Source organism: Macaca nemestrina, chromosome 15 (genome assembly GCF_043159975.1).
Source record: "Macaca nemestrina isolate mMacNem1 chromosome 15, mMacNem.hap1, whole genome shotgun sequence".
Classification (NCBI taxonomy): domain Eukaryota; kingdom Metazoa; phylum Chordata; class Mammalia; order Primates; family Cercopithecidae; genus Macaca; species Macaca nemestrina.
The window spans coordinates 62,506,359-62,517,559 of record NC_092139.1 but is presented as its reverse complement, the minus strand read 5'-3'; the positions used below and the strand labels follow the sequence as shown (position 1 = coordinate 62,517,559).

General features: G+C 38.1%; 1 protein-coding gene across 8 annotated transcripts in view; it reads left to right on the top strand.

The window, feature by feature from the left end:
- Positions 1-368: 368 nt before the first annotated feature.
- The window catches only part of LOC105467671 (putative ankyrin repeat domain-containing protein 20A2), a 79,666-nt gene continuing 68,833 nt past the window's right edge, over positions 369-11,201 (top strand). For 6 of the 8 annotated variants that reach the window (XM_071079798.1, XM_071079797.1, XM_071079795.1 and 3 more), the window contains exons 1-5: positions 369-822; positions 5,302-5,416; positions 5,579-5,752; positions 9,836-9,942; positions 10,997-11,134. In XM_071079798.1, the coding sequence (XP_070935899.1) occupies positions 620-822; positions 5,302-5,416; positions 5,579-5,752; positions 9,836-9,942; positions 10,997-11,134 (737 nt within the window). In that variant the 5' untranslated portion in view covers positions 369-619. Of the gene's footprint in view, positions 823-5,301; positions 5,417-5,578; positions 5,753-6,071; positions 6,256-9,835; positions 9,943-10,996; positions 11,135-11,201 lie in introns of those variants that run through there. The other 2 variants (XM_071079800.1, XM_071079799.1) reach the window with 2 other exon arrangements.

The window sequence follows — 11,201 nt, the reverse complement described above, 5'->3', positions numbered from 1 at the left end:
TGCCTTTTCCACTACCGGACACTAGCCACACAGACTCCAGGGCCAGAGCCTCAGCGTGAAGCCAGGCTATCTGCAAAGCCACTCCGGTGGCCTCTGAGTGCCCTCGCCAGCACCCGATCTCCCTGCGGAGGAGGAGCGGGGCGGCCGCAAGGCCACACAAGTCCTCCTCCTCAGGCCTGGCTGGCTGCCCGCCTAGGATCCTGGGGCCGCCCGGAGATGCCCAGGAGAACCCGCGAGCCTAGTGGCACCCGCCTGGAGCTGCAGCCCCACCTGCCGGCGCGCGCAGCCAGGGAGCGGCTTCCGGGAGCCGGGCGGCCACCGCGGTGCAGGCGCGCGCCCAACGGCTTTGCGAGGCTCACTGGGTCTGAGAGGTCTGAGGCTGCGAGTGTCGCTGCTGAAGGCTGTGGTGGACCCGGCTGGATCTCGGATTTTGGAGTACATCATAGACTTGGGATCGCAGACTGGGGGTTGGATCGCGGATTTGGGGTTGGATCGGGACTTGGGGTTGGATTTGGGGCTGGGTCGGCAGGGGCGGGTGGGGGGTGGTGAAAAGGTGACAGGGAGCTGCCCCCATTCAAGAGCCGGTCGGTGGTTGGGGGTCTGAGAAGAATTCACTACCATGAAGTTTTTCGGCTTCGGGAGCCGCAGGGGCCAGAGGGTCCTGGGCTCCATAGACCACGTCTACACCGGTTCCGGGTACCGAATCCGGGACTCCGAACTGCAGAAGATCCACAAGGCGGCTGTCAAGGGCGACGCCGCGGAAGTGGAGCGCTGCCTGGCACGCAGGAGCGGCGACCTGGATGCCCTGGACAAGCAGCACAGGTAGCGGGGAGCGGGGGCTCAGTCCGGGGTGGGAGGGGGTCCCCAGGCCCGGCTTCCCCGCAGCCCCTGGGACTGGGCCTTGGAGGGCGCCGGGCACCCTCTGAGGGGCGAAGCCAAGCGGACCCTCAGCTGTTTTCCATCCGACATAATTCTCTGGCTGGAGCAATTGGTGGAGAATTTGAGTGATTTAACTCACAAAGTTAAGCATATCCGGTGTTACTATTTTTAAGGAACACCTTTAAAACATGGTTTGTATACATTATAGGAGGTGCCTAATGAGAGAACTAATTCCCCTATCAAAAATACCATGAGTGATTTTCAGTAGGCAAAAAGTTCTCAGATAAAACTGTCCGTTTTACATCCGTATCCACCTGTGTAGGTAGCTTCTTTACTTAAGGTTCTTAGAGAGCAACTTGGAAGTGGGAGGTGGGTTCTGTGTTTTTGAATGGAAAGGAACATTTTTCTCAAAATGTGAGCTCTTTCTCTGTTTGTCAGTTTTACATAGACCAAATGAAAATACCAAGGTTTTAACATTTTTGTATGACACCTGCTGTCTTTCACTACTGTGAAGACATTTTTTTAAATCTCATAATGGAGTAAAAAAACATTTGCTCCTCTAGATAGCAAAATGTGCTATTAATTTCTACAATTAATTGTTTGCTAACAGCTGAAAAGACAGATGCATGGAACAGAATAGGAAACCCAGAATCATTGAAATTATGTAAGATATACGTAAGGATTGATGAGTAGGAAAGGATGAATTATTAATGAAAAAGTGCCTGTTGTTTGAAGAAAACTAATTAAATTTTATGTCACAAACATGAGTTCCTGATGGAATACAGACTGAAATGTTTACATGTGCAAATGAGTAAAGTACCAGAAGAAAAATACAAATGCTTATTTTACAGGTACATTTTATGTTGACAAACGCCTTCCTAAGAATGACCTTGTAAGCAGACATTCTGAAGGTTGATTTAGCAAACTAAAAATTAAAACTATGTTTCAGAAAAAAAGTTAACAAAATAAAAGAGAGCTTACTTGAAAAATATTTAATATATATATTTTTTTCAGATGAAAATTTTTCAGATGAAAAATTATAGGGAATTCATTATATTCTTTTATTTTTTTTTTTTTTGAGTCAGAGTCTCGCTTCTTTGCCCAGGCTGGTGTCCAATGGCACAATCCTGGCTCACTGCAACCTCCACCTCCTGGATTCAAGCAATTCTCCTCCCTCAGCCTCCCAAGTAGCTGGGATTACAGGCAGGTGCCAGCAAGCCTGGCTAATTTTTGTATTTTTGGTAGAGAGGGGCTTTCACCATGTTGGCCAGGCTGGTCTCGAACTCCTGACCTCGAGTGATCTGCCTGCCTCGGCCTCCCAAAATGCTGGGATTACAGGTGTGAGCCACCACACCCAGCCTATATTGTTCATTATATATGATAAGATATAGATATTACTGATATGTATACCATATATATTCCAGATATAATATGTTATATATATCAGTTATATATATACATTAGATGAAAAGTTATAATACACATTCGATGAAAAGTACATCTTCATTTTACAGGAAATTCTTTCAAATCAAATCATCAAACACTGTAAAAGTAGGCAAAGTACCTTTCCCCAGATCTACAAGTTACTTATGTATATAGGAAAAAATCCTTCTCATTTCTGGTATAAGAATTTAAAAGAGGAATCAAACAGTTTTCTATCCACAATATTTGTGAGGATGTTTTATACTGCTACTTAAAAGTTTAAGTTGCTGATTACTTTTCAAATAGATAATTTGGTGGTAAGTACTACATTTAAAAAATGTGTATGCTCTTTACTCATCAATTCCATTATACTAAGATGCCCTTAGGAAATAAAGATACATGCACTTTAGTTTTCACGGAACTTATTTTAAAAAGAACCCAGTGAATGGATCCTATAAATAAATTTCAGTTGCATCCATAGGATGGAATAATATGTGACCATTGAAGGTGGCAATAGGTATAGAAGTAAGTTGATGTGTCAAGATGTATTTTGCTATAGCCAGCGAGGAAAAGAAATAGCTAAATTGTATATACGCAAACATACTATGGTCTTGTTTTAGCAAAAAAAAAAAAAAAAAAAAAAGTACCAAATATGATAAAATTTGTAATTTCTGAGCATTTGCTTTTTTTTTTTTTTTTTTTTTTTTTTTTGAGATGGAGTCTTGCTGTGTCACCCAGGCTGGAGTGCAGTGGCCCAATCTCGGCTCACTGCAAGCTCTGCCTCCCGGGTTCACGCCATTCTCCTGCCTCAGCCTCCCGAGTAGCTGGGAGTACCGGCGCCTGCCACCACGCCCGACTAATTTTTTTTTTAATTTTATTATTATTATACTTTAAGTTCTAGGGTACATGTGCATAACGTGCAGGTTTGTTACATATATATACTTGTGTCATGTTGCTCTGCTGCACCCATCAACTCGTCAGCACCCAGTTTTACTAGAGACTGGGTTTCACCGTGTTAGCCAGGATGGTCTCAATCTCCTGACCTCGTGATCCACCCTTCTCCGCCTCCCAAAGTGCTGGAATTACAGGCGTGAGCCACCGCGCCCTGCGACTATTTGCATTTTAAGTAAAGTGTGTTTTTTTTTCCTTTTTCTTAACTGTGATTGCTGCAGTGAGCATGTACAAAACTTCTAGTAAAAGTTTAGTATTAATGGAATCATCCTTGGGAAGAGAGAAATATTAATCTTGCACTGATAAAAATAATTTCTCGCTTTCTACTTTTTATCATTATTGTGTGTAATGTTATCTTCTTTGAATGTTTAGCGTCTTCAGAAGTAAGAAGGGAATGTTTTTATCTGTGTTTCCAGATTTTATTATCTATATATTTTATTATGCACATGTTTTTCTTATATACTCATTCCATTTATTCAAACAATGGTAGATTAATCACTTCATTTTAATTGTATTCTTTAAAAATAAAAAATAACACATATAAATAATTACTATTGCAAAAATATTGCTTTATAGGAGTTTATTTAAAAATAGTGAACTCCCCAGCTATATTTATCCATTATTTCATTCCATTTATGCATCAAGCATAACCTGAGTACCTGTTATGTAGCAGACATACTCTACTATCTCTCAGGACCCTTGTATCCTTAAAAACTTCATGTTTACCTGCCCTGTCTGCACAAGCTGAGAGATTTACAATAGGAATATTGGGACTTCATCTCCTTGAAACTTTATCTCCCACCTTTCAAACAAAAGCATTTCTGAAGTTAGAAAATGGTAGAAGATAACCTTGAACTGCCCTTTCAAAAGTTTATCAGTTTTAAATCCTAATATTAATCATTGGAAAGTCTTATTTACATATATTCTGTAAGTATAAGAATTGAATAAAATGAGCCATACAAATTCATTTGACTCATGAGTTTCCTTTGACTTCAAGTTGTTTGAAAATCAAAGAATTAATTTGTTTAAAAAATGCATGATTGTTATTTCGGTGCTCTTTCCCTATAGTCCCTTTAAGAACTGAAATGTATTTCAGTTTCAGTTACATGCCTGGAACTGCCCTAGTGCTGAGTTACCATATTCTACTTAATGTAAGGTCTCATGGATTGTGTGATGCTCCACTATTTTATATATCAATAAGATAATTTTTAAAATGCTACCAGTTAGAGTTATAATAAATCATGAATTATAAGTGGCATTCCAATGTCAGAGTTGTTAAAATGTGACCTACTCATTAAGCCATCCTGCAAAGTAGGTATAATTGTGTCATTCTACCTAATTAAAATGCTTTTGTTAAGTAGTAGTAATACTAACAATTATAATATCTGGCCGGTTGCAGTGACTCACACCTGTAATCCCAGAACTCTGGGAGGCTGAGGTGAGAAGATTGTTTGATGCCAGGAGTTTGAGACCAGCCTGGGTAACAAAGTGAGGTTCTTACTCTACATTTTTAAATAAATAGCTGGGCATGCTGGTGCACATCTGTTGTCCCAGCTACTCAGGAGACTGGGGATGGAGGATCACTTGAGCCCAGGAGTTCCAGGTATAGTTACATCATTGCACTCCAGCCTGGGCAAAAGAGTGAGACTTTGTCTCAAAAAACGAAAATCTTACAGTTATTGAGCTGTTGTAGGAACTATTCTAAATACTTCACATAGCTTCTCATTTAAGCATCAAGTTGGTGTCCTATGAGATAGCTACTATTGTCATCTTTATTGATGAAGAAGTTGAGGCACAGAAAGGCTAAGCAATAATTGGTAAGTGACAGCGTTTAAAGTAGGACTCAAGCCCTAGTTGAACTGAATCTATAGACTGAGCTCTTTCTATTCAAATAGGCTGCTGTTGTCATTGCACTTTCTTCAAAAAAATTAAGTATTTGTTTTGAAGGCAGAGGAAAAACATGCTATTCAATTTTTACAATGACATGAATGATGGTATGTTTTGAGATGTTGCACTACCGTTTCCTAAAAAGTCCTCTTGCTCTTGTAGAACTGCTCTACATTTGGCCTGTGCCAGTGGCCATGAGAAAGTGGTAACTCTCCTGATCAACAGAAAGTGCCAGATTGATATCTGTGACAAAGAAAACAGAACGCCCTTGATACAGGTATATTAGAGCCAACTCTTTTAGCCTGACATGGATTTGATTTACATATATAGAATTAAAATGAATTGATCTCATTTAAATATAACTAGTTGGTGAAACCTGTGGAATGTGTATTTTGAATTCTTAGAATTTACAATCTGTTTCTTGGTCTAATACTGACAGGCTATCCATTGCCAGGAAGAGGCTTGTGCCGTTATTTTGCTGAAACATGGTGCCAATCCAAACCTTAAGGATATCTACGGCAACACTGCTCTCCATTATGCTGTGTACAGTGAGAGCACCTCACTGGCAGAAAAACTACTTTCCCATGGTGCAAATATTGAAGCACTGGACAAGGTATAGATCAATCAACTTTCTTTCAAAAATATTTGTTTTATCATTGACATAGGTAAGGGTCAATGATTTTTTTTTATATTTGGAAGCTCAACCATTCCCCGAATGCAAATGTAAATTAAGTTATTTTGAAATAATTGCACAAGATTTTGTTTTAAATATTGATACTTTTAAAGAAGCATTCAAGGGCACAGCTTTATAAAATGCGCTTTGGAAAATATTTGCAAATTTGTTAAAGGTAAAACCTTTTCAACTTTTTTTCTATGCAGGGTGTTTTTTTTTTTTTTTTTTTTTTTTTCTTAATTAGTGTAAAACAACACAGGAAAGAAAATATGCCCTGGAAATAGGCTTTATTTTAAAACTCAAACAAAACTAAAGCAACTTACAATAAATGGACATGTTGCTGCTGCTGCTCATTTTCTGAAAAACTGACGTATCATTTCTCAGGGAAAAATGGGAAGGGAAAAGGAGAGCAATCAGAAATATGCAGGTCACTTGGAAATCAGGTAATGAAGGAAAATGCGAGGAAGAGTTGTTGTTATTGTTGTTGTTTTTAGTTTGTTGTTCTTCTAGTTTATGTGTTGAGACAAGGTGCTCTTTAGCTTTGGGTCTAATAATTTTCGGTTTGAAAAAGAGAGTGAGTGAGTTGAAACTCGCCTAGAGATTAATTTTAGGAGGACTCTGAGGAAACCAGATTGGCAGTGAATATGTGGTGACGAAGTGAGAAAAACTTCAGCAGAAGCTGGAACAAATTATTAACTGACTTATTGCCCATCCTGGCAGAAACTGCCACTTAGATAAGAGGCTAAAGACTCCTCTCAAATCTAGAATGTCTTGGTGGAAAAGTGGGAGATAAGGAGCTTATAAATAGCAAAATCAAGTGGGATTTTGAGTTTACTTGTCCCTGTTCTAGCCATACCCAGGAAAATTTACTGGAGTTTTAATAAATGACTCTATCTCTTACCCTTTTATCTTTTTGGTCACATCTCTGACTGATAAAGGGCATTAGCCATGTGGGTGAGAGATGTGACTGAAGTGATTGTCTGCTACACTAATTCTCAGAATTGGGCATTACAGTGACCTGAGGACATTTTGTTAAAAATCTACAACCACAGTCTTTCCCCTGAAGATTTTGATGTAATAGACCTAATAAGGCCTGAACATGTTTAAAAATGTTTACTTGAAGCTGGGCACAGTGGCATGTTCCTGTAGTTCCAGCTTGAGTCTAAGAGTTTGAATCCAGCTTGAGCAACATAGTGAGACTCTTGTCTCTAACAACAATTGTAGAAAAAGAAAAAAAAAACCCAATTAAAAAAACCTTCAAAGTTCGGATACACTCCTGATTAAGAATCCCAGAACAGATAAGTGCAATATATAAATTTCTGTATCTCAAAAATGTAAGAAATCTCTAGAAGACTTGGCATTTGATAGGTGCCACATCCTTCAAAGTTCTTCTGTTTGATGATATTACCCTGACTTATCTGTCTTTCTCTACATCTGTGACTGGGAAGTGAAAGGAAATATTATTGGCAACATCCCTCAGCTGACAGAATAACACCATTCCTTCCATCCACGAATCATTCACTACCATTCAGAGAGTCTTTAGAAATTTGCTTATGGGTAATCTTTCAATAAGTAGGGGCTGACCCTGTCAGGATTTGTTGTCTCTTAGTCACCATGCAGGTGATTATGTGTCAACAAATTTTCATTACAAGTTGGGCTTTCTCAATTAGAATAGTAGCAAATCCTAAACTCTTTTTTTTTAGTTGAAGTTGTATTATGAACTATCTCAGTATGTTTGTTAGTTGTATAGAGCTTTATCATAACCAAAATGGCAGTTTTAAACACTGAAATCCATGAAGTTAATAAGAATACAAATAGGCCTGTAGTCCCAGCTACTCGGGAGGCTGAGGCAGGAGAATGGCGTGAACCCGGGAGGCGGAGCTTGCAGTGAGCTGAGATCCGGCCACCGCACTCCAGCCTGGGTGACAGAGTGAGACTCCGTCTCAAAAAAAAAAAAAAAAAAAAAAAAAAAAAGGAATACAAATAGGAATTCTTTTGAGAATTTAGTTTTAGCAGTCCTATGAACCAATGATCTATTTGGTTAACAATCTGGGAAAATTATATACAAACATATTTTAAATGAATAAATGTTAGAAAAATTCTTGAAGCAGGTATTATGAGTCTTTTTAGCAATTTTTATTATATACAAGCACCTCATATTTTGGTAAAACATATGATACTAGAGAAAGAAAATACTTTACATGCAAATACTTGGATTATACACAACCATTTCATAATGCATTTATAGTAAATATAAAAAAGCAAGGGCTATATTCTAATGTGGTACACAGATTTATTTGCCTCTATAAGTTGAATCAACATGTAAAATTTAGAAGACTTGTGTAGAAATCTGGACTTCAGGCTTATCCCAAAAAGTCAAATCTGGTGTCTCCTGAGTTTCTATCACTGTTTGGTCTGCTGTGCAGAGATTGCCCCTTTATAGAAGGCATGTATTCTCCAGTTTGCTATTGTGCCCACCTCAGTACTTCCCTTGCTCTGGTAACCTTCCTTTGTCCTTGTGAGTATTTGAGTTTACAACTCCTATGTTATAGTATATTTTGATGAAGATTTCAAGATTTTGAAGTCAGTGTGTAGATTTGTTTGTAATATATAGTCTATGGAGTATGTAAATTCCTCTATTATGGAGTTGAATTTTAGAATTTAGAAGTTTTTAAAACTCCTTTTCTTTATATATACCAGAAATAATTATCTGCCCATAAGAATGCCTAGAAGCCTTTTTAGGTTATTGCTGGTTATAGTTGGATAATTTATGAATATTGCAGATATTATATCTTTGTCCTCAGCACCCTCCTTTAAAAATGCAAGTGACTTACTGGTTTTATTATGCCAGAAATAATTCATATGGATCAGTATGAGAACTTTTATTGATAAGCCATTATGCTGTTATTTCAGATTTATATTTTGCCTAAAATGAAAAACAATTTTAAATAGCCATTTAAGTGGAAGCCAATAAAAATGGATTTAAAAAGTAGAGCTGCATTAGTGTCCTGGGATTACCATTATAATTGAGAATAGTATTTCTTACTGAGCTTTGGTTTTTCAAATATTTGTTCTTAAGTTTTTTAAACCTGTCTCTCTTACACAGAACATACTGAGCTTTCTAACAGTAAAGATAAAAATCTATTCTCTTGTATTAGGAAAAAAACCATGGACTATTTATAAGGCAAATAAGTGCATTTGAAGCCAATCTCTCTTAATTCAGAGTTCATTTCCATAGTGACCCCTTTGGAGCAGGAGTGCCTGACATTGGCGTCTGGCATCCTGACACCACTGATAGAAGTGAATCAAGCAAGTTTGTACCACCCAGAGGAATCCTCCACCTGTATTGGGAAGCTCTGGCAACTGTTTCTCTGAAACTCTTAATTCCTTAAATGTTAATATTTGCCACAAATAGTATTGTGAAATGGGGATTAGGTAAAATTCAAGAGAGTTCTTGATTATTGGATGTAAGATACAATTTTGTAATACTTCGCAAATGCAGAAGGTCATGGAGTCTTTCTCTTGGGGTATTATACTTCTGCTAAAGCAAATATTCTTTGGAATATAGTTTAAGAAACACTGCTTTAGAGATAATAATTTAGTTCATTAATTTATGTAAAAAACTTAAAATATTTGCTACTATGTCTTAGGGTTTTGGGGCTATAGAGACAAAAGATACAGCCCTTGCCCTCAAGAAGCTCTTGGTTTCAGAGGGAAACAATGAAATGATTACAATGTAGCATGCTAAGTGCTATGATCAAGGCAAGGATTCTTGGGACTGGTAAATGTTTACAGTGAATTTTGGCAATGACCACAGTTAATCCGGGGAGACAGAGGAGGGTTGTTTGCAAGGCAAAGAGCAGCACATCAGAAAGCGCAGAGGAGTGAGAAGGAGGGGACTGCTTTTCATTTACTTCCTTTCTATATTGTATGTTGAAGTTCAAAGAATCCTAGAGAAGATTTTCAGTTCAGTTCATAAATATGTAATTTTGTGAATTATTAATTTTTTCTGCTGTCTTATAGGACAATAATACCCCACTTCTATTCGCTATTATTTGCAAGAAAGAGAAAATGGTGGAATTTCTATTGAGAAACAAAGCAAGTGTACATGCCGTTGATAGTCTGAGACGGTACAGTAGTTCTTTTTTAAAAAATAAAAGCCTGCGTATTCTAGAGGGGTAATAGTCACTCAAGTCAGAAATATTAATAAGATTAGTGTAATTATTGGCATACAGTGAAAAATGTCACCACAAATAATCAGGTAGACCACAAATATTTAGACTGAGTCACATAAAGAACAGTATATAGTAGGATTAATCTTCTCTTATGAGATTTGTTATTTATAATCGGATGTTTTTGTTACTGTAATCTTTTATTAGCTAAAGGGTTTTGTATTAGTTTTATTAATTTTTTTTTTTGAGATACAGTCTAGCTCTGTTGCCAGGCTGGAGTGCAGTGGTGTGATCTTGGCTCACTGCAACCTCCACCTCCCAGGTTCAAGCGATTCTCCTGCCTCAGCCTCCCAAGTAGCTGGAACTTCAGGTGTGCGCCACCATGCCCGTCTAATTTTTGTATTTTTAGTAAAGATGGGATTTCACCATGTTGGCCAGGATGGTCTCGATCTCTTGAGCTCATGATCTGTTCTCCTTGACTTCCCAGAGTGCTGGGATTACGGGCAAGAGTCACTGCACCTGGCAGTTTTTTTAATTTTTAAAATGTGGACTTTTAGTTTATGACTACTGCTATTGTCATTATTATTATTGTTGTTGTTGTTGTTTTCAGCCCGCAGATAACTCTTATCTGACCCCTAGCTGATTACAATTACAATATATCAGAGTAGGAAAGCAATGGGGAAATCTTCATGTAAATCTTTGCCTACTTTAGATGACTGACCTCAGCACAGTTTCTTGGCCATCAAAGGACTATAAATTAGCAACTTGTATTATGTCACACGCCAGTGGGACAAGAGGCTTCCCTGCTGTCCGTTTCTTTTAGCCTTGGTGATAATTTACAAAGATGAACGCTTGAGCACCCTAGATGCTTATAGACCCAAGCTGGTACATGCAAATGGTTATTACGTCTACACTGACAGATGGATATGAAATTGGTAAAGTGTCTCAAACTAACTGTTTATAAAAGTCTTTATTAAAGTTCTTGAGTGGAGTTATTTCTTTGTTATTTTAGAACGGCCCTCATGCTTGCTGTGCACTATGACTCACCAGGTATTGTCAACATCCTTCTTAAGCAAAATATTAATGTCTTCACTCAAGACATGTGTGGACGAGATGCAGAAGATTACGCTACTTCTCATCATTTGACAAAGTAAGTGTGTATGTCAAAAGACCAGTTGATACTAAATTGAAGTTTAAAATAATTGCAACTACTCTAT